General features: G+C 38.1%; 1 protein-coding gene across 1 annotated transcript; it reads right to left on the reverse strand.

Annotated features, from left to right (window-relative positions):
- Positions 1 to 5405: 5405 nt before the first annotated feature.
- On the reverse strand, positions 5406 to 24505 carry cetn2 (centrin, EF-hand protein, 2). Its single transcript, XM_028816036.2, has 5 exons — positions 24333 to 24505; positions 11149 to 11307; positions 8486 to 8614; positions 7245 to 7382; positions 5406 to 5972 (listed from the first exon to the last, which is right to left on the reverse strand). The coding sequence occupies exons 1-5, from the start codon at positions 24333 to 24335 to the stop codon at positions 5883 to 5885; spliced, it is 519 nt and encodes a 172-aa protein (XP_028671869.1). The 5' UTR covers positions 24336 to 24505; the 3' UTR covers positions 5406 to 5882.
- Positions 24506 to 24552: the final 47 nt, after the last annotated feature.

Below are 24552 nucleotides of genomic sequence, written 5' to 3' on the forward strand. Positions count from 1 at the left end.
ATATAGTGGGTTGGATGATGGATGGATGATCCTATGGTCTTCTGGATAATGGACTATCTGTAGGACAGACCGCAGTCCGTGTGACTCAAGGGCTGTGTTTCTGATATGGATGTGAGCAACACTGGAGCACCTCAAGGAACAGTCCTGACTCCTTTTCTCTTCACTCTGCACACATCAGACTATAAATATGACAACAGGACATGTCACTTACAGAAATTCTCAGATGATTCTGCATTTATGGGGTGTATTGATAAAGGGGATGAGACAGAGTTTAGGAGTCAGGTGGCGAAGTTTGTTTCTTGGTGCAAAGAGAATTGTCTGCAACTTAACATCAGCAAAACTAAGGAACTGGTTATTGACTTTCACCACACCAAATGAGCCGCTATGTCCAGTCACTATCCAAGGAGCAGATGTAGAGGTTGTCCACATCAATGACAGGTTGGACACAGATAAGATACAGATATTTAAGAAATAGCAGAGCAGGCTTCCTTAGGAGACTCTGTTCTGTTAGTGTGGGAAGTGACATCCTTCACATCTTCTATAACTCTGTGATGGCCAATGCGATTTTCTACACTGTGTTGAGCTGGGCTGGTAACATCACTTCAAGAGAGGCCCACCGAATCAAGAAGCTACTTAAAAGGACAAGCTCAGTTATGGGACACACTCTGGCCCCCCTGGAGGTTGTAGCATTGGAGAGAATTAAAACAAAACTGGGTGCCATTACGAACAACATTGCACATCCTCTCTGTGACACAACAATACTGAGGACTTCCAGCCAACAAATCATTGAGCAGAAGTGCGTCAAGAAACCTATGGGAGCTTCTTTATACCAACACCAATATGTCTGCGTAATGGGACTGGAACTGCCAAGTAAGATTTTGTTTTTTGTTATTTTCTTGCTTTATAGTCATTCCAGTGTGTGTTCAGACCAAACTGTGTGTGTATATTTATTTAATTACTTACCTTTTATATATTTATTTATTTAAAGAGCTTCAGTAAAAAGCTGAATGTATCCCTGGGGATAACTAAAGTTCTATCTGTCTATCTACTCTCGGCCTAATCGATTATTGTGAGTGGGTGGTAAAGGATGCCATTCATGGGTCATTTTTTGCCCTTTTTATCTTGTATTTAATTTTTGAAAAATGTCAATTTAATATAAATTTGATCACAAAAAAAATGGTTATTGGTGCTAAACTTACAGAAGATACAAACCGCAGTGACATACTGAATATCCACATTTAGAAAGTGACAGCCTCAAACTCGACAGGCTGCTGCATTTCTGACAATAATCAGAATTATTTCACAAGTAAGCTTCACTTTTAAGGCAGGCCTTGAAAACACAGCACCACCGATGTGAATGCAGCCTGGTTACACGCTGATATCATCTTCTGCGCTGCTCAATAGGCGTTTTGTTGCCACTGTTTACAGAGCTGCCTGTGTAATCTTTCTGTGAGTCTCTCATATCCTTAATAAAGCCTGTCTTCAGTTTCAATGGCTACTGGAAAAATAACACCACGTGATAATATATACAAATATTCCAAGCTTACACATAACTAGGGTTTGATTCATCTTTAAATAAAATGTGCATGCCCCAAAGGATCGGACACATACACCAACACCCAGACAAGCCTGTAGATTCCATTGTTAGTAGACAGATAGACAGAATGATTCTTTATTAGCAGTAGACAGGAGCCACAAGGCAGCAGTAACCTCTGAAGAAGAAAACAACCTGCTTCACTGGATCACATTCTAGATAGATAGATAGATAGATAGATACTTTATTAATCCCAAGGGGAAATTCACATACTCCAGCAGCACCTTACTGATACAAAAAACAATATTAAATTAAAGATTGATAATAATGCAGGTAAAAACAGACAATAACTTTATACAATGTTAACGTTTACCCCCCCGGGTGGAATTGAAGAGTCGCATAGTTTGGGGGAGGAACGATCTTCTCAGTCTGTCAGTGGAGCAGGACAGTGACAGCAGTCTGTCGCTGAAGCTGCTCCTCTGTCTGGAGATGACACTGTTTAGTGGATGCAGTGGATTTTCCATAATTGACAGGAGCCTGCTGAGCGCCCGTCGCACTGCCACGGATGTCAAACTGTTCAGCTCCATGCCTACAATAGAGCCTGCCTTCCTCACCAGTTTGTCCAGGCGTGAGGCGTCTTTCTTCTTAATGCTGCCTCCCCAGCACACCACTACGTAGAAGAGGGCGCTCGCCACAACTGTCTGATAGAACATCTGCAGCATCTTATTGCAGATGTTGAAGGATGCCAGCCTTCTAAGGAAGTATAACCGGCTCTGTCCTTTCTTACACGGAGCATCAGTATTGGCAGTCCAGTCCAATTTATCATCCAGCTGCACTCCCAGGTATTTATAGGTCTGCACCCTCTGCACACAGTCACCTCTGATGATCACGGGGTCCATGAGGGGTCTGGGCCTCCTAAAATCCACCACCAGCTCCTTGGTTTTGCTGGTGTTCAGGTGTAGGTGGTTTGAGTCGCACCATTTAACAAAGTCATTGATTAGGTCCCTATACTCCTCCTCCTGCCCATTCCTGATGCAGCCCACGATAGCAGTGTCATCAGCTAACTTTTGCACGTGGCAGGACTCCGAGTTGTGTTGGAAGTCCGATGTATATAGGCTGAACAGGTCCGGAGAAAGTACAGTCCCCTGTGGCGCTCCTGTGCTGCTGACCACAATGTCAGACCTGCAGTTCCCAAGACGCACATACCGAGGTCTGTCTTTAAGATAGTCCACGATCCATGCCACCAGGTATGAATCTACTCCCATCTCTGTCAGCTTGTCCCTAAGGAGCAGAGGTTGGATTGTGTTGAAGGCGCTAGAGAAGTCTAGAAACATAATTCTTACAGCACCACTGTCTCTGTCCAATTGAGAGAGGGATCGATGTAGCATATTGATGATGGATGAATGACCTGTGCGAGCATCTTACTAAAATGTGCTCAGTTTCACACAAGCTGGAGTTTACAATAATCTGTCGTCTCTGCACACAACTTCACTCGACCTCAGGGCACCGAGACTACTGGGCCGCCATTATAGTCGGTGGAGCCAAACAAAGCCGCCTTTAGCCTGGCCATCTTAGAGTGTGTTACTCTAATAATAATAATTCATTACATTTATACAGCGCTTTCCTCACTACTCAAAGCGCTATCCACACAGGGAGGAACCAGGCCGCGAACCCACAATCTTCCACAGTCTCCTTACTGCAAAGCAGCAGCACTACCACTGCACCACCTGTGAGAATAAACTTTTAAATCCAGCAGCAGATGTGCAACTAAGTGATTTTTCATTGGTGACATTTTGGGTGGTTTATCCCAAGAACTCGCTCAGGCAGCGAGGATTGAATGTGGAGAGTAATGCTGAGAAAAGAAACTGCTCTTACAGGTGTGACCCATCTTATCATGAGGGAGAGGGCGGCTGTTCTCCTTTAGCTGAACTGGCTAAGACGGCTGTACTCTGCACTTCGAATCCTGCGGGCCAAGTGGGGGTGCCGTCTAAGTAAATTTCTTGCTGGTGCCATTTGCCTGCTCATCTAGGATTAGCTCAGGTTTTGAGAGACTAGTATAGTGAGGCCGAATTGGAGAGAGCCTACTGTGAAATGATGTTTATCTCTCTGCTTTCTAGATGGGTGGGTGGATCTGTTCGAATTTGAATGTGATGCTAGTGCTGTATGTCATAATGAGTTGAGATTTATTCATTGTAATAAGATCCTTATGCTCCATAGGTATACATATTTCAGGATATGAAGAGAAGCTATTTGAGGACTACCATTAATTTCATTAGTAGTCCTCCTATTCAGTAAGGTGCAGAAAATTATTCTTGGGTGGAATTGGTTGGAACCTGCTTCTTATGGCACACAGCACAGCAGGCAATCCAACAGATGTGAATGATGGGTTTGTCCTTTAATGGAGACTTGTACATGTTGGGAGATTACTGGAAGTCTTCCCAGCTTCATGCTGCCACCCTACCTGGAAGAATTAACACCCAACAGCCCGATGTACAGTGCAGGAAGCCCTGAAGCTGCTCCCCAGACCCGGCACTTTACGAGAAGTTTAAATGGTCTCTGCGGTTCACAGAAGAATGTCACAACAGCGCTCCATCACCAAAAGACGACATCTAGCAGGTTATACTAAGATTTTTCAGGTCCACCCTTGACCGTGTAAAATCACAGGTAGGAAGGAGCAAAAGTCAAAGGGAGAGAGTTTAGAGAAAACATATTTGGCAGTTTATGCTGGACAAGTCACTGTAGGCCAGGATTCTTAAACTCCGGTCCTGAAGGGCCACAATGGCTGCAGGTTTTCATTCTAACCCTTTTCTTAATTAGTGATTAGTTTTTGCTGCTAATTAATTCCTTTTCCTTTCATTTGAATTGACTCATGTTTTGAGATTTGTCTCCCTGAATTGCTTCATTTCTTTCCTTAGACAGCACCCAAACAGAAATGAAAAGTGAAGTGAGCGAGCCAACAGAAGACCAAGTAACTCAGGGCCCCAAACTCCAACCAGTTGCTCAATTAGGGGCCGATTTTGGTTGTTAATTGTGCAATAGCAGACATTTCTGAAATTGTTGATTTACTCTTTTTAAAGAGCACTGTTCATGTTTTGGGGACCTGAGCAGATCAAAATTCCTGAGACCTTTAGTTTTCTTAATTTTCAAATACTGTATGATGGACACAGTTTGCTGGTGATGTTTTGGCTCATTTTGTATCTCACTGTTGTTTGGCAGCTAATTAAGGAAAAAGAAACAATTAAGGGGTCCAGGTCTTCAAGAACAAGTCAAATAAAATGAATTCAAAAGAAGTTAATTAGCAGCAAAAACAGGTCACTAATTAAGAATGAAAACCTGCAGCCAGTGAGGCCCTCCAGGACCGGAGTTTGAGAACCCTGCTGTAGGCCCGAGCTGGAAATCTTGTTATTTAGTCATCCCATGAGTTGTTGTTTCTGGGGGTCCTTTAGAATATTTGTGCATTTCTTAATGCATAATTTGATGATAGGCATCTTTCTGGAGAACTGCATGTCTCATTCCACAACTGCCTCAAATGACATTTCAAGCCACGACAGCCTACCTTAAATAAGCTCTATGATCACTTTTTACATTGAAACACATTTTGAGAAGAGTGGCATCTCAAGCTTTCAGCCTTCTGAACTGTTTACTACCAGTGGAAGTAAATGAAGTATTGAAGCGGGCTCACTGAAGGACCCTGATCTTGGCCTTCCTATTAATAAACAGATGAAACTTTGAAAATAAGACTACTGATGAAGCCAACACATACTCTCAAAGCTCTGCAGATTTCATGACTGAAGACAATTAAAAATGACAAACTGCCAAGCAAGAACTTACACGTAGAGAGCTGAGTTCTGCTTATTAACATTCAAGTACTTAAAATATAATTTTTATTCACAGATACAATCACAGCTGTAGAAAACATAGAAGGTAATTAAAAACAAAACAATAAGGAGGAATAAAAACAGATAACTGGGTAACACAAACATTTAAACATTTTTATATTTGTTTACTAGAACAATTTAAGAGTACATAAACTTTTATTATCAATATCTCTTTATAACTTTATGTAAAATTCTTTTATAATTTTAAATGTGTCAAATAACTCCTGAAGTACATTAAGGCTTTTCTAGAAATCAATAGATTACTTTGCATCATAGATAAATGGCACATTTACTTTCGATCCAAAACATCTGATTAAATATTTTTGTAAAAGTTTTTTTCTTTTTTTTGTTTAGTTATTTACACATTTGGTCAACATACATATATATTACTTTTTAGTAACAGGGAATATATTTTCAGAATACAAAAAAAAAACCAAAAAACAACAACAATAAATATAGAACTTGTCCATCTAATAGAGGCTGGTCTTTTTCATAATACGCAGGAATTCTTGCTCGTTCACCTCTCCATCTCCATCTCTGTCCGCTTCATCAATCATTTCCTTTTAAGAAAAAGAAAGACAGGCAAAGTAATCATTAAGTATTTCACAGACAAAACACCTCTCCATTCATTTTGCACCCCCTTTTTTATTACAGAGCTGCCAGCGACATAAATCAGTCCACAACTGTAACCCACCCACTAACTGTCATGTAAAAATCTGTAACATGTAGTTAAGTTATATTAAATTTCCTGTTTAGTCATGCAAAATGTAACTAGCTAAAGTCCTCCACACTCATTTACTTAGCTGTAATGGAAGGTAAGAAAGTGTAATATGTTTATTTCATATTAGGTACAGTTGGCAGCATATTAACACTAGAATCACCTCCACTTCAGATAAAAATACATTTTGGAAAAATCAACTTCCAAGTATCTCTTATTGCAATGACTGCACTAACATAAAACTAATGACAAACTAAGACTAATGAATGGTCCATTATATAAATGCAAGTACAGTACTAATGTTGGAAGAAAATGATTTCCTTATAACAAGAATAAAGCTTACTACACATCAGCAGAGAGGTAGATTTTGAAAAAGAAAGCATGCATGTACCTATCAAATGACGAGGACTAGGGCGGGCAACTGAGAAGAATGACTGCTGCTGATGCAGCAAAAATGCCAATTTTGACTTCATTGTTCTTAAATTTGTGGGGTACTATTTTATACTATACATGAAAGAAAATGGCATGTTTTATGCAAATTATAAGCTAAATGCAGGATTCAACTTTTACTTCATGATTTTTGCTGCACAGAAGAGAATCTGAACACGTTGCTTATACCTTATTTCTCCCTAAGCCCTGTTGCAAAATGCTTTGTGTCATTGACCACCGTTATCCATCTATGTCCCTAGCAAGCAAAGCTTTTCCTCAGCCAACTCCCAGAATCCAGCATCCTTCCTACCACCTACTGAACAGCAATTTCACAGTTTAGCTGCTTGACTTAAATATTCAATACTGTGAATAGCTCTTGCCTAAAATCGGTTTGCTGACCTCTGCTCTGTTACTGAAGCAGGGGCTTGAAAACCTTTCCTGGAAGCAATGCAACCGTTGTGATTTGCTGCGTCTTACGAACTAAAAGGGTTTGACGGAATACAATAGGTATACCATCATCTTTCCTTGCTAGATCATCCAGTTCTGCAGAACACATTGATAAGAGCTTTTTCAGCTTCCATAACACCCACTGCCTAGGTGACTAGAGCTGAACTTGAGTAGCCAGTGGTGGAAGAAGGAAATCAAAAAGATGCCTTGACTTGCACAGTCCCTTAAATTAACAAACCTGTAGCTCCTCATCAGTGAGGTTCTCCCCAAGCTCCTTAGCAACTCTTTTTAGGTTTCGGAATGAGATTTTTCCAGTCTCATCATCATCAAATAAGCGAAATGCTTTTAATATTTCTTCTTTTGAGTCCTTTTCTGCCTATAGATTAAAAAATATATATTTATATTGCTTATTCTCATAAAACAAGAATACTACCATAAAACAATATATAAATACATTGATACATTTAAAAAAAAAAGAAATTTACTATTTTTACATTTTCAGTATTACTTGGCATAAATTGACACTACAACTGGCCACTTATCAGTAAAAAGGGTTTTTTACTCTTATTTTTAAAATCAAAGCAGCAGTGCTTTTTTTTCCTAAATGTGAAGTGGGGTTCAGGTCTATAGGAATACCAGTAGCTACAAGAAGCAGCTTTGGGAGGACAGTCACAAGACTTCCAGAGGATATTACAGAAGCAACTCTCAAGTAACCATAGCAACTGGGTAAAAGATGCTCATGGGTATTATCAAACTGAACGTAGAGTTGGGAGGGGTGCCGTGGCAAGCACTTGTCTGGTGGGAAGAAGAGAGGGCAGGGGTCTATGTCTGAGGGAAAGAGGGAGATAGAAAGTGGAAAAGGGCTGTGATTAGTAGAGGATTTTGCTGTGAGACAGTGGGTGAGCCACACCAGCGAAGAACAACATATGAGACACTTTTAGGTAGGCCCAGAGCAGCTTCATGTTGGTTTTCTCCATTTACTTTATACTTTTACTTAATCTACCTTGTTTATTTGTCCATAAATGTACAATTTATGTATAATTTGGTCTCCTTTGCATTACTGTAGGATACTATTTGAAAGCCTGATCTTGTTCACACTTTACATGCATATGTTCTACATGTCAAACCACTCAGGGTTTTTAAAAATGTTTAAAATTCAATAAAAAAATGCTATATGCAGGTAAGAAAAACACATATGATAAACAGAAAATGGGAGACTTAAGTGTAAAAAGCAAATGTAATAGTTAAATAACCAAGCTATAGTGAACAGTCCCAATTACAATCATTAGTCATTAGACAACTTTAAATTGGCCCTATAAAAGTAACAAGGTCCTACAAGGGTGGCAATACGTCAATGGTTGCTTTGTGACTTACATCCTAGCTGTCCACAAAATAATCATGAATACACTAACATTTTTCTTTATCTTTGCACAACTAAAAATTGGTGCTTTACTGCTGCTATAAGGATTTTATGGTTACCATTTTCTGGGTCATCACTCCCAAGAAGTCACTGAAGTCAATTTTTCCTGTGCTTTCTTTATCAATTTCGGCAATCATTTTCTTAATTTCTTCCTTTTTTGGCTCAAATCCCAGAGCTCTCATTGCTACCTAGAAAAAGAAAAACTTTGTTTTTACCATGAGCGTAAATACTGAGATTCAGATTATGCATACAGACATCAAAATATCTTCATAAATTAAGATTTAATAATATAGAAGAAAAAACAATACATGATCAAAACATATTCTTACACTTGGGGAAAAATATTTGATTATTTGCCAGATAGTGTTGGATTCATTACTAATCTTTTAACAGCATTATTTGGAGGAGTGCCAGACAGGGTAAAATTATGCAATGCAAAAATCTTTTGCGATTATCTAACACCACTTTACTCAAGTGTACTTAACTGATGATAATTCACTGGAAAAGTTATGTCCTATATGATCTAAAACTAGAAAGAAAAAAAATATAAAATTCTTTACCAGGAATGGCACAAAGTTTCTTTAGAATTTACCAATCATTTATTAATGCTATTCTAATATAAGCCCAACTGTGCTCTCTCATATATTTTACTTTTGAACTTTTAATATTGATGAGTATCTATCTCTTAATGTTGATTTCTCTGTATTGGGTAAGGGTGAGGTGTTAATAATGTTTAAATTAAGATACATTTTAATATCAAGAAAGTTTTACTGCCAGTATTCTTGACTGATTCAATTAAATTTTAAAAATGCACAATTTCTATTTACTTTTAAGATTATCATCTTTTGAGAGACTTTCACATGATGATTGAATATCAATTCCTTGAAAAAAGGATGGATCTATGCGTGCATCCAGTTGCTATGTCTCTGGCATTCCTACAGACGGCGCATTATAAACATCAGATTGCTCAGTGGGACTGGACACGCAGACCTTACTTAGTGTTTTATTGTATAGTAGATAGATGTTAGTCTCTCAAAGAAAGTAGTTATTTCAGATTCTCTTTCAACTTCCAATTATCTGTATATCCTAAAGGAATTTTTATTGTATTTTTCAAGAGTTTGAGAATCTCAACCAAGCTGACAAGCTACTGGCAATGCATCTACTGTAAAACACTTCTATAGCTATCTAGCAATTGTGGAAAATGCCAGACAGGTCTGCTCTTAAACAATGTTCTCAGTTGTCCGCAATCACATTTAATGAGAAAACAAGAATAGGAACAAATAAACACCATCATTAAATATAAATGAATATTAAAAGTACTATAACAGAGCATTTCTGCATTGGTGGTTAAAGATGTTAGATACTTTTATCCATTACAGAATCAAATGCTGCTCCTTCCTTGCATTTTCTGCTTCTGTTTCTTTCTTTCTATTTTACACACATTAAAGGTGATTTATGTAGCTGAACAAACAGTTTTTGCATGTGTGATAATATATGGATGCATTACTGTTTGATCTTCTGTTCCAACATGAAGTTACTTAGCAGTGCTTTGTAAGAGCTCTTACTATTGCAGGTTAATCTGTCCTTTATTTAAACCCATTTACGTCAGTTCCCTGGGGCTGTAACAATGGAAAGAGCTATACAAAATAAACAGAGATACAGCATAAAGCAAGGAATATACATATTTAGAGTATGACAAGAAGGAACCATTCTGGTGACTGTCCAAAATAATAAAAAAGTATGATTATTATAAAACAAGCTGAGGTACCCAGTCACTGCAATGGTTACAAATTTAATAAAAATGGTTTAAAATGTATGGAGAATTTCTGAAGAAATATGGTGCCACCTGTTATACAAGAGATACAGTATATATTTTTTACCTGAGATCACTTGAAGTAAGGCAGAGTCATGCACCAGTTTGGCAAATGACTCAACCAACATCCAGCTCTCCTGTCACAAATCCCTTTCTTTCTTTCATGCTCCTACTAAATTGCTTAAATACACCACATTCTTTCCATTGGTGCCATTCATAACCTAAGTTACATTTAAAAAGTTATAAATAGGCACATACTAAATATATTACTAAACACGTTAGCATTCACACAATTCACTGTCCATTGGATGTTTCAGTTTAAACCACTAGCAACTGCACTGAAAAAAATGTGCAATAAAATGTAAAAATACTAGAATATCCTACTTTGCCTCTGGACTGCTAGACTGTTGGCCTGGAGATCTTATGGCCTCTTGCACATTCTCCTTTGCCTCATTGTCTTTCTCCAAGAAGAACATCTGACAACCTCACTAACTTTCTTGCATCTGTGCTCCTGCCTGTTGCCCCCAATATGCTACTCCGCTTGGCAGCACCTACCTTCTTGGCTTCATCACTTACAAGTGTGGTTGTCCTTTTTATTGCAGAGACGTTATTGGCTAGCTTAGCCTTGCCAGCTGGGCCACCCAAAAAGAAATAACTGGATACTTCAAACACATACACACACATATCAATATACTGTATACACACACACACATACAGTAGAAGCCACTCCCATTTAAACGTTCTGCAATTAAAAATTTTGAAATTAACCTGTGATCAACCATTAATAAATGCTTTGCATTAGTGGAGCAAATAGGAGGGGGTGGAACTTTGTTACAAAATTATTTTCTATTTTTAGAGAATTTCTGTTGTTTATCCAATTTTTAATTTCATAGTTAGCACGCGACTGACCTTCAGTTCCTTCACATCTATGTAGCCAGAGCCATCAGTATCAAAAAGGTCAAAAGCTTCCCTTATCTCTTGCTTCTGTTCCTCTGTCAGTTCTGGTTTGGGGCCAGCCTTTTTACGTTGTGAAGTTGCACCCAGTGATGGCTTCTTATAGTTGGAGGCCTATACAAACAAATACACATTCATACTTGTTAGTACAAACACTGTAACCACTAGGGTTGTTAAAGTTCAAGAAATATGGTAAATGTTTTACATAAAGAATCAGAAACTGTAGCCAATTCTCAACTTATATGTACTAATTTAGCCCAAAATTGGCAGATATACTTTTCTGTGTATTTTTGATTATTCTGCGCCTTTGGTATATCTGCTAGCATGACTACTTATTCTACAGTGCATCCGGAAAGTATTCACAGCGCATCACTTTTTCCACATTTTGTTATGTTACAGCCTTATTCCAAAATGGATTAAATTCAATTTTTTCCTCAGAATTCTACACACAACACCCCATAATGACAACGTGAAAAAAGTTTACTTGAGGTTTTTGCAAATTTATTAAAAATAAAAAAACAGCCTTTGCTCAATACTTTGTCGATGCACCTTTGGCAGCAATTACAGCCTCAAGTCTTTTTGAATACGATGCCACAAGCTTGGCACACCTATCCTTGGCCAGTTTCGCCCATTCCTCTTTGCAGCACCTCTCAAGCTCCATCAGGTTGGATGGGAAGTGTCGGTGCACAGCCATTTTAAGATCTCTCCAGAGATGTTCAATCGGATTCAAGTCTGGGCTCTGGCTGGGCCACTCAAGGACATTCACAGAGTTGTCCTGAAGCCACTCCTTTGATATCTTGGCTGTGTGCTTAGTATCGTTGTCCTGCTGAAAGATGAACCATCGCCCCAGTCTGAGGTCAAGAGCGCTCTGGAGCAGGTTTTCATCCAGGATGTCTCTGTACATTGCTGCAGTCATCTTTCCCTTTATCCTGACTAGTCTCCCAGTCCCTGCCGCTGAAAAACATCCCCACAGCATGATGCTGCCACCACCATGCTTCACTGTAGGGATGGTATTGGCCTGGTGATAAGCGGTGCCTGGTTTCCTCCAAATGTGACGCCTGGCATTCACACCAAAGAGTTCAATATTTGTCTCATCAGACCAGAGAATTTTGTTTCTCATGGTTTGAGAGTCCTTCAGATACCTTTTGGCAAACTCCAGGCGGGCTGCCATGTGCCTTTTACTAAGGAGTGGCTTCCGTCTGGACACTCTACCATACAGGCCGGATTGGTGGATTGCTGCAGAGATGGTTGTCCTTCTGGAAGGTTCTCCTCTCTCCACAGAGGACCTCTGGAGCTCTGACAGAGTGACCATCGGGTTCTTGGTCACCTCCCTGACTAAGGCCCTTCTCCCCCGATCGCTCAGTTTAAATGGCCGGCCAGCTCTAGGAAGAGTCCTGATGGTTTCAAACTTCTTCCACTTACGGATGATGGAGGCCACTGTGGTCATTGGGACCTTCAAAGCAGCAGAAATTTTTCTGTAACCTTCCCCAGATTTGTGCCTCGAGACATTCCTGTCTTGGAGGTCTACAGACAATTCCTTTGACTTCATGCTTGGTTTGTGCTCTGACATGAGCTGTCAACTGTGGGACCTTATATAGACAGGTGTGTGCCTTTCCAAATCATGTCCAGTCAACTGAATTTACCACAGGTGGACTCCAATTAAGCTGCAGAAACATCTCAAGGATGATCAGAAGAAACAGGATGCACCTGAGCTCAATTTTGAGCTTCGTGGCAAAGGCTGTGAATACTCATGTACATGTGCTTTCTCAATTTTTTTATTTTTAATAAATTTGCAAAAATCTCAAGTAAACTTTTTTCACATTGTCATTATGGGGTGTTGTGTGTAGAATTCTGAGGAAAAAAATGAATTTAATCCATTTTGGAATAAGGCTGTAACATAACAAAATGTGGAAAAAGTGATGCGCTGTGAATACTTTCCGGATGCACTGTATGTGACTGGTTTATACTTAACTTTGGAAGCTGGATTTTGAAATGTGCACCATGTGTTCTCTTGTTTTTCTAATAGAATGCCTTTGAATTTTTCCTCATCCTTACCATCTAGCTGTGAATTCTCTCTACGTCTCTAGGTTGCTTTGTGCTTGTGTGTGTTAAAAGTCAGTAATAAGACATGATGCCTTGCACCATGTAACTTTAGAACAGGTGTAGTACTGTTATGAAGGAAAGCACTGGGAGAAGGAAAACAGCTGTTTTTTTTTTAATGAAATGCTTGCACCTTTGCAAAACGTTTCATTTTTAAACCTTAATTAATTATAATAGTTGTTAATCTAATCAATTAGCAAACCACTTGTTAGCTGCAGCATCACACCTAACAACATATTACTGACCTAAAGAAGTAAAGCCATCCTTTGTCTAGAGAATAGGTTCAGTCCTTCTTGGAATATAGCTATATACAGTAAGTCCTGAGTTGTAGTAGTTGGATTGTGCACAATTACACTCAAAAAAAATCCTACATATCCTTATGAAATGAACAAGGTAAAAATTTTAGTCCACGCTCTGCATAAGTGAATGTCCCATACAGTTGCAATGATGTTCAGATCTGTTGATTGGAGAGGTCATGGAAAGCATCTAAATTCACTCTGGTGTTCAAGAAACCACTTTGAAATTACTTTAGAAAAATGTACAACTTTTATCAATAAAGCACAAAGTGCTTTACAATGAAAATAGCTAAATCAAGACAGTTACAAAAAAGAAACTGAAAAAGAAAGAACAATTAATTGGTAAAAGGTTCTTTAAGACTGTACAAATCAAAGAACCAAAACTGCCAACTTAATAATCAAATGCTTACAGCCAAATGGCCAGGGAGGAGAAAAAAAAAACCAAAAACTCAAGTGGTGAAGAAACCAGAGAAAATAAGCCTCTAGGGTCATGTTTCCTAAGGTGGGCTCTGTGAGACAAGATGTCCTTTAATAATGAGTAACATTACTTAAAATTAAATACAAATTTATCTTATAAAAAATGGTATAAAAAAACTAAAATAATATTCACCACTTTCAAACTAATGACGTATGCTGTATGTGAAATTATTTTTATTTTCTACAATCTCACATGTGCTATAAAATGTAGTTTTAAAAAATAATTAATGGATAAGTTTTATGTTTTTCTAGTCGAAGTATTTCTTCACAGACATGGTATATATATATATATGCATTTGCCATGTGAAATTGTGTTCTATAGTTAAGCGCTTGCTATAAATATCTTTGCCCTCACTGGCACTTTACATTAGAAGCTAATAGGGCATGAGGCATCATCAGAAAATAAAAGCTTAAAAACCTAACCAGAAAACATCCAAGACAGTTGTCAAGTATTGAGTTGTATCTTGCAATTAAATACACATTATAAATACTGTAGTTTATACATGTCATTTTTGAACACAAAAACACCAATATTATGAGATTCAGAAATTCAGAAAGCAGCTGTGCACACCATGTCAACATTTGTCGTCTTCTGCAATAATCTTTTACCCTCCCAGGGTGAGATTTCCTTTTGAAAGACCAAATCACAGTAAACTGTTTATGTCACATGGTTGGTTTTGTTTTGATTTACTTCTGTATTTATGCGAGAACTCACAGAAGTGAATACAAAACATATCCTTAACATGAGAAAAATAGTACCAAGAATATGTGATAAAATTACTTACAGATCCCTGGGAAACACGGAAGGCATGTTTTCTTATACTAAAACTTTTGCTGCTTCATCTGTAAATTTTTAGGGTTTTGTTTTCTCGTGGTGCCCTGTATCACATTAGCCTCTATTGTAAATCATCAGTGAGGGCAAGGTATTTTTTAAAATGTACAGAAAATGCTTAACTATAGAACAAAATTTTGCATTCCACATGAATATATACCATGTTTGTGCAGAAATAACTTCAACTTGAAAAATACCAAACTTATCTGTTAACAGCATTGCGCCTAGTGATCAACACTGTTTCCAGTGTAAGTTCTGACCTATGCCATGCTGCGGTCACATGGCCTAACATGATTCACACTGGTCTAATCAGGGCACATCAACGTATTGCTAATATACCCCAAATCAGAATACCAACTCATGTTACACTGTTACTTCATTAATGCAATCTGAAACTATTGTGCTGGTATAGTTTTATTTTTGGTTTCTTTGTTTTATGGCTGTTTGTGTCTTTAAAACTTAGATATACTAGATTACAATCTTGCAATAGTTGATAGTTAAAATATGGGTCATTAAGGGAAACTGGAGTTGCTAGTAATGTGGAAAACACAATATCTATAGACCCAGAATCCAAACTGTGCAACCAATAACTACTAGCTCCATTAATTCACAAAAAATCTGCATCTTCCAATTCTGTGCAGATATCAATGAAAAAATGTAATATGATACTAGTTACTTGTCATTTGGGTTTATTCATGCTGGTTGTTTACTTTGCAACAAAATGTTAGCTAACAGTTCTTTAGTACCAACAAAATTATGGAGACATTTGGAAAAAAATCATCGAATTTATAGACATTTTTTTTTTAAAAAAAGAAACCTTGAAAGTCATATTTCTAAAAGTTTAATGTTTAAAAAAGTTAAGATGGAAAACAGAAGCATTTTATAAAATATGTTACCACAGTGCTCTCACTGGTGAGGACATATTATTGGTGAATCACTTATTAAACCTTGCTTAAAAGATATCACCTCATGAATGTTTGGCAAAGATTCTGCTAAAAAACTTGAAGCTATCTCTTTTCAACACTACTGTATCAAGGTGTACTAATGATATTGCTGATGACATTATTATTGCTGCAGACTCATCTAGTTGTAATGCAGAAGGGTCACATACATGAAATCATGAAAGAACTTATTTCATGATTACATTTATGTTACCCTTATTATAATAATAATGTTTTAATTATGTAACGCCTTTCATACACTCAAGGACACTTTACAATTCAATAAACACATTAACAAGACAGCAGATAATTACATACAAGAAAATGAATAATATCATATAATTGAAAAGATGTGTTTTAACAGGAGTTTGAAATGAATAATAAATTTTTCCTCGCGAAGGCCGAGAAGAAGAGCCTTCCAAATTTTTGGGGCTATCACACTGAAAGTTCTGCCACCCAGTTACTAACCTGTATTTAGGTACAGTGAGTAAGTTAGCGTCTGATGATCTTAATGCACGGGCAGGAGTGTAAGGAAGCAGCAGCTCAGGCAGATAATGAGGGGCTAAACTATGAACGGCTTTAAAGGTGAGAAGAATCATTTTATATTTGATTCTTGAAGAAACTGGTAACCAATGCAAATCATAGAGGACAGGAGTGACGTGAGCAGATTTTTTTTTGTGTGTAAGTAAACGAGCAGCAGAATTCTGAACATACTGTAATCTACTGATATGGGTAGGCCATAAAACAATGCATTGCAATAGTCCAGACAGGTACTGATGAAAGCATGAATGAGTGTTTCAGTATCTTTCATACTGAGGAAAGAAAGAAGATAAGCAATTTTACAGAGAAGAAGAAAAGCTGTCTGTACTATTGAGCTAATGTGTGATTGGAAAGTAAGGAGCTGATCAAAGATGACACCCAAATTACAGACTGATGCTGAGGGTCTAACCAGAATCCCATCAACGTCAATTTTTAGCCCACAAAGGGTATAGAGGACAGATTTGGTAGCAACTAATAAGATTTCTGTTTTATCAGGATTAAGTCGCAAAAAATTATTTGCCATCCAATGCTTGATTTCCCGAATGCAGTCAGTCAGTGCAGCAGGTGAAGATGTTGCAGTTGTACCAACACTTATATAAAGGTGTCTGTCATTGGCACAGCAGTGGAAGCTTAAACCATATCCATGAATAATCTCACCTAATGGGAGCATATAAATGTTAGAGTATTGGACCTAGAACTGACCCTTGAGGGAAACCATGCGTGAGTGAAGTAGTGGCAGATTTGTATTCCCTAATGAAGACATAATACTGGCAATCACTGAGGTATGATGTGAACCAAGAAACAGCAGCACCAGAGATACCAATAGCTGAAAGTCGTGACTGTAAAATGTTATGTACTGTATCAAATACTGCGCTTAAGTCAAGGAGAACTAGAATAGTGGCCATCCCAGAATCTGCGGTTATAAGTAAGTCATTGGTTACCTTAAGTAAAGCAGTTTCAGTGCTATGTAGGGCTCTAAATCCGGAGTGAAAAGGCTCAAGTAGGTTATGCAAGTAACTCATTGAGTTGAGCAGCAACAACCTTTTCTAAGATCTTAGCCATAAATGGAAGATTCGAAAATGGGTGACAAAATTTTAGCTGTAACAGATCTGAGCCAGGTTCTTTTAAATAGTGGTTACAGCAGCAATTTTTAAATCACTTGGAACAACACAGGTGCGGAAATATCAGTTGATGCTCGAGCGAGAAATGGGAGCAGAAAGTTTGTCAATGCAAGCCTTAATCAGTAAAGTAGGGGCAGGATCTAGGTGACAGGTAGATTGATTTAATTTAGATATTACTTCAGCAATATAAGTTGGTGTAATGGGGTTAAATTTAGATAAATAAACTGTAGATTTAGAAGTATAAACGGACGACAGAGATAAGGAATGGTTAGCACAGAAACCTTGATATATGGTCATAATTTGTGATTGAAAATAGTCCAAAAATAGATTACAGTGCTCAACAGATGAATAAGGATTTTTAACAGCAGGTTGGCAAAGTCTGTTAACTGTATTTAAAAGAGATCTAGGGCGACAAGTACCAAAGTCAATAAGGGTGGAATAGTACTTTGAATGTGCAGCTGATAAGGCACATCTGAATTCCTTCAGGTGTTTGGTTTAAGCCAGGGCATGAACAGCCATTCCAGTCTTCTTCCAGAACTTTTCTAAGTTTGTTTCATGGTACGCAATTCTGCTGTAAACCACGGAAATGTCCGGGTAGTAGGAACAATTAAGGATTTAATAGGTGCATAATGATCCAAAATTTGTGACAATGTGGAATATAATAGAGACAAAATCTGCATAGGGCAAGACAACCCAGAAACAGCATGGAGACAGGAAGCACCAACAAACAGAGAAGCACAACTGATCAATATTCTTGATTTTACGATAAGTCTAAAATCAAAAATTACCTATTTTAGGGAGGGGATAAGTGACACTAAATTCAATCAGCTTGTGATCTAAGATACCAATAACAGTACCAGATGTACAGACATTCTGCAGACCAGTGGAACATACAAGATCCAGAATATGACCCTAAGGGTTCAAAACCAACATGTTGCACAAAACTGAAACAATCCAGTACTGAACATAGCTCACAAGCAGATGGACAGTCAGAATCCACATGAATATTAAGGTCACCAAGTAAAATAACAGCAGTAGACATGCCATAGACAAGAGTGAGTATTTCATAAAGTTGAGAGAAAAAATCCAGCTGAAGGTTAGGAGGCCTGTAGATTAATATAATGTGCAGCAAAGCCTTTCCAGTGATTTTAACAACCAGGAATTCAACAGACGTAATGTTATGAAAATCAATAGTGATTGCTTTAAGACAATTACGATGAACCACTGCCAATCCACCACCTCGGCCTGTCAGATGGGATTTAGACAAGTTACTATAACCAGTGAGGGTAGGCAGATTTAGTTGTAAGTAATCACCTAGGGCCTCATGTACAAACGGTGCGTACGCACAGAAATGTTGCATACGAACGTTTCCACGCTCAAATTGCGATGTATAAAACCTAAACTTGGCGTAAAGCCACGCACATTTCCACGGTACCTCATACCCTGGCGTACGCAATTTCTCCTCTCGGTTTTGCAGACTGGCGGCACCCAGCGTCAAAGCAGTGCTACTGTTCCTGTGTGGTCACATTTTCTTTCTTAGATCCACATTCCTGACGCGGCTTTATAAATACACTGAAACTAACTGCATATTGTTTATTAGTGTAATGCATCTGATTGTAATTAACCTGCAGCAATATAATGGTTCAGGGAATAGCCATAGTATTCCAAATACCATAACTGCTTTAGCGTTGTTACTCTCAATGCATCTTCTTCTTTCAGCTGCTCCCGTTAAGGGTTGCCACAGCAGATCATCTTTTTCCATATTACTCTCACTGCACCACTCAGAGTATTTATACCACTGTATCTGAGTGGGGAATCACAGCAGCAGCTAATTGGAAAGAGAATTATCGGTATACAGTATGAAGCAGACGCTGCCTGAGCCACGGCAAAACGTTTCAGAGACTTTCCTGTACGGACTTCGCGGTTTAGAAAAAGTTTCATCCCAAGAACTATAAACGCACTCAATCAGTCCATCAAGTGCTCCTTGTAGAACTGTTTGTACTTATAAGTACAATTACCTCACTGTAAAATTGCACTACAGTTATAATATTGCACAACCTGCGCCACTTTATAAAGCGCGTATTTACATATGATGACAATATCATTTTTAAGATGAAATGCAGCAAAATATGTTGATTATATTATACAGATAAAACTAACTTCATTTAAATAATCTGTATTGTTAATAATTAAACATGTGAGGACACGGTGTCGCAGCGCCAGCTAGTTCAGGGATTGTTCCTGCATTGCATTGTATTCTTACTGGTGCTGACGCGACACTGTAAGGATAGACGGACAGAATAATTAAACATGTACTACGAAGATATTTCAATGTTCCTTAAAAGTTTTGAAGAATAGGCGTTCTAAGCTTACAAATGGCTTCACGTCTGTTACAGAGCTGATTGTGTGGCGATTGGGTATTTGGAGAAAGAAAAACTAGGACAGGAATTGGAGGTTAGTACGTTTGAAAGAGACAGTACTTCTGTAATAAATTATTTCATCGAAGGTCGCACATGGCGCAGCAAGCCTCTTGCGTGAGACATGAACAAGCACTGCACCACCATGTTCCCATGTTTAATAACATGCTTTCATTCCTATCATCATGAAAAAGATATCACGTATACATCTCAGTATTTTAATTATTCAGAGAGCTGTAATATCATGAATGTAATAGATTATGTGTTCTATCGGAGAAAGAGAAAGCCCATTTAAGAAGCAGGTAGTGATTTACACACAGAGCACATAGAAGATCAAATACAGGACAAAGCATTTACTGTGCTACTTTAGTTACAATGGGATTTGAGAAACTAGTAAATTAAATGATTTTAAGATGAAGTTTATGATGTTCTACTTTAATGGCAAAATAAACTACGTGATTAAAGTGGAAATTTCGAGATTAAAGTTGACATTTCGTGCTTTTTTCACACTGTGTGCCTTTTTTTTCCCACTGTACCCTAATAAGCTTTCACATGACACTCAGACGGTGGGCTACGACTCGCCTTTTCACGGCGACTTTGATATGTGACTTCTTTTTTATTTCAGGCACTGTGCGACTTTGTGAAGTTGAGCTTTCGAGTTTCTCCGACACTCTGTCACTCGATCAACTTCCTTTTGTTGATTATACCACTGTTTAAACCAACAAATAGTATGTTTTTCCTTTGCCTCCACTTGGTATTCACTGAAATTCTTATATTTTCCCCCGTGCTTTTCCCATTGTCTTTTCACAAAAGGCTATTTATATTGATTTGCATATTCAAAGAGACGTACTTCTGGGAGGAGTTGGGGCGGGACAGAAGGCACATGCGTTACTTTTCACGCTGATCTGGATTTATGTAGCGGAAGAACATGGAAGTTTGCGTACGTACAGATTCCTGCATCTGGATTTTTCTATGCGTATGCACATTCCTGCTTTTGTGCTTACGCCATGTGTGAGTTGTACGCACAGCGTTATACATGAGGCCCCTGGATTTTGCCACGTTTCTACAAGGAACAGCATGTCCAGTTTTTTTAGAAGTACAGTTAGGTCCATAAATATTTGGACTGAGACAACTTTTTTCTAAGTTTGGTTCTGTACATTACCACAATGAATTTTAAATGAAACAACTCAGATGCAGTTGAAGTGCAGACTTTCAGCTTTAATTCAGTGGGGTGAACAAAACGATTGCATAAAAATGTGAGGCAACTAAAGCATTTTTTTAACACAATCCCTTCATTTCAGGGGCTCAAAAGTAATTTGTATAAGAGATTCCTGACGGCATCATTGTAAATGGCTGAAACCTTGACCAATTACTTAAAACATGTCGTACAATGTCAGCCCGAATCTGTACCGCTAAAGACGGAGTTTCATGCACTAAATAAGATATAGATGAGAATAAGCAAGCATCATCTCCCCTGATATTTACTACGCGGTGAGGCATTTGTACTCCATCAACATTAATTATTTCCAGAGACATAATTTTGTCTATTTTTCCAGTGCATCGCACACAAAAGCAAGGGAACGATGGGAGCACCAGAACTCTGCTCACATCGCGTCGCTTCGTACCGCAAGCCGCAAGTAGTAAGTCTGTGATAAGCGGAATACTGCTACACTTTGCACTCATGGGACAATCCCAACCGCTTGTATATAGTGTCTTGATGATTGATATTCATTACATTATAATCATTGCTTATATAGGAGCCTTACAGTGTTGATTTATTTCTTTTGTCCCGACACTTGGCATCTCTTGTTACTAACCAATTTCGTCAATATTGTGTAAAGGGCTCAGATACAAGCAATTTCCATTGCCAGCCACAAATTCCATCCATGTATAAAGATCATTACACACAGCTTTTGTCGAGATTGTTGCAGAGGTGCAGATTCCATTCTGTGGAACATTTTGAAACTGCAGTTTCAAGGCAATTGGGAGCTATTCCGAATAGCATTCATCTATTCATCTTTGGCAAGCGTTTACTTGTGATTTCTGGTTCTCTTTTTTGATACATCTTATGCACATGCTTTCATTACTTTTGAGACTGTTTTGGCTTTACACATGGAATAAGTTTCCAGTTAGTGACCGATGCATTTTCAATTCAAGCCCCAATTATTCAGCCTCTTTGAAACTCTATTAACTGCCTCATGTTACTTTCAAAGTTCATATATCGAAATGCAGATTGGCAGGCCCCTTTAAGAACAGACACCTGCTGCTAAATGGCAAATCAATCTAATAATGTGACTTGTCTTTGCAACTGCATTTGTAATTATGATTTAGTTACTTCAAAGATAAACTCCTTTTTCAAGTAGTATTTCTGTTATTTTGACCAAGTCTGTGTATGTGTATACATATATATGTAAACACATACACACAGTTCCGTGCAATAGTTTGGACACTCCTTGCCAAACTATATATTTTGTTCACATTCAAAGAAAAAATTATTAAATACATCTTTGACAGCAAACAAGCCAAAATAATGGCATTTTAATAAAAATGTTAAATGTTCAGTTAGTTTATTTTATGAACTAAAAAAAGTAGAGTAAATGTGGCATGTGCCAAAGTTAGTAACACACCCTTTCTCGAAAACTACATCTTGCAAATGCTTTTTTGTAGCAGCTATAAGTCTTTGGATTCTTGTTTTAGAACTTTTTCCACATTCTCCCTTGCAGATCGCTTCCACATATAAGATATTTTTGGACTGTCTTATATGTGCAGCATATTTAAGTTGTAGATTTTCAATGATGTTCAAGTCTGGGGACTTCAAGGGCCATTTCTCCTTGGTGTCTCCTGGCGTTTCTTAAAATAATTCATAGCAGTTTTTGAAATGTGCTGTGGACCATTGTCTTGTTGTTGAAGCCATCCTTTCTTCTGCTTCATTTCCCCAACTGTTTGATTTTCTCCTTGAGGGTTTGTTGATGTATAGTGAAATTTATCCTTCCTTTTACTCACACAAGGTTTCATGTACCACTAGCTGCTACATAACCCCAATTACTGCAAATCCAACCCCATACTTAACATTTGGCAGAATTCTTTTCTTCACATGCGCCCCCCCCCCCCCAATAAAAATGCTGTAGGTGTGGCCAAACAGGTCAATTTCAATTTAATCTGTCCCCATGACTTTGTTCCAAAGTTCTTCTGTCTGATGCAGATGTTGTTTTGCATACTGCAGATGTTTTTTTGTGATGAGATTGCAGATATAGTCTCCTTCTGATGGCTCTTCCATGAAGACAATGTCTGTGTTAAGTAACAGTATGGTAGAGCTGTGCACCATCACCCCTTTCTCAGCTACACAAAGGAGGTTTGCTTTGCCTTTCTGCACAGTGCACAAGTAGTTCTTTCTGTCAGTCGTTTTGACCTGTATGGCTCTCCTTTAACTGCCATTTCAGAACATTTCAAACGGTGGAAACTGGTAGCTGAAAGCCCTTTGATATTTTTATAGTTTCCACCTGCTCTGTTGGGATCAACTGCACTAATTTTCAGATCTTCAGTCAGTTGCTTAGAACAGCCCATGATTGTTGAGTGTTGCAGGATGTCTGAAGAGTCACATAATTTAATCAGGCTCAGCTGAAAATTCTTGACCAAAGTAACACGTAATGAGCTCTCCCAAAATGGACTAAGGACCGAATAAGTTCTGAGACCTTACAGTTGAATTGGCACCAAGACCTTTGCAAATATTCTATTTTCTCCCTTTTAATCAAATACACTAACGGTACAATAACATGTTCATAAAAATAACTACTTATTGAGTTGAATTTGCTTGTTGTCAAGGTTGTATTTAGTCATTTTTACTTCGAGTGAGTAAATAAAATAAGCAGTTTACACAGGGGTGTCAATTTGTCCATGGTTCTGTATTCATTAAATACAGGCAACCGTATATAATGGGTAGACTATCTTTAATGAGCGTGTCGTTTCAAGTGAGGTCTACCTTGCTAAACCGCAGAACTTCATGTCAAATGCAAATTCACGTAACACAAAAGGACAAACACGTTACTTTAAAACCGAATTCACAACACTACGTTACAGTACACAAATACAAACAAGGCAATTAATCGCGTTGCACATTTCACAGAAATACAAGCATAAGAGATGCCATTACACGTACGAATTCTTCTCACAAAATTAACATCAGTATAGGCCAAAGCGTCATCGTACCTGTTTAGTGTTCGATTAAAAAAAAATAAACTGAAGTAGCGAGCAACATAAAAACACCTAACTGAATGAGCCAACGTGTGAAATGTTACGGTCGTCGTAAAGAATCTCTTGGACTCGACTACACTTCCCATCTCATGGACACAAAACATTACTATAACGGAACGCGCTTTTTTGCTCTAGTTAAAAATATTTTTATGAAGATTACTTACCATCACGGCAGTGTGTGCAACTTAAAAAGTGCTAAACAACAAAAAATAATGTGAAACACACAGGCTAACAGGTTTTACAAACCAAAATATTACACTCGCTGACTAACTATATTTGCCAAAAAACAAGACTGTCAAAGAAGTACGACTGCCGGAAAACGTAGAGCAGCCGTTCGCTTTTAAGCTTATCTAACTGGTCTGTTTTAAACCCGCATATCATTAT

The sequence above is a fragment of the Erpetoichthys calabaricus genome, chromosome 12 (assembly GCF_900747795.2).
Source record: "Erpetoichthys calabaricus chromosome 12, fErpCal1.3, whole genome shotgun sequence".
Taxonomy (NCBI): Eukaryota; Metazoa; Chordata; class Cladistia; order Polypteriformes; family Polypteridae; genus Erpetoichthys; species Erpetoichthys calabaricus.

What these genes read in the sequence shown, in the direction of transcription:
- cetn2 (XM_028816036.2), bottom strand. An exon ending in TAGATGTGAAGGAACTGAAG is followed by an intron (nt 8,615 to 11,148) that starts GTCAGTCGCGTG and finishes TTCTTTTTCTAG; the next exon opens with GTAGCAATGAGAGCTCTGGG. An exon ending in GAGTGATGACCCAGAAAATG is followed by an intron (nt 7,383 to 8,485) that starts GTAACCATAAAA and finishes TTTAATCTATAG; the next exon opens with GCAGAAAAGGACTCAAAAGA.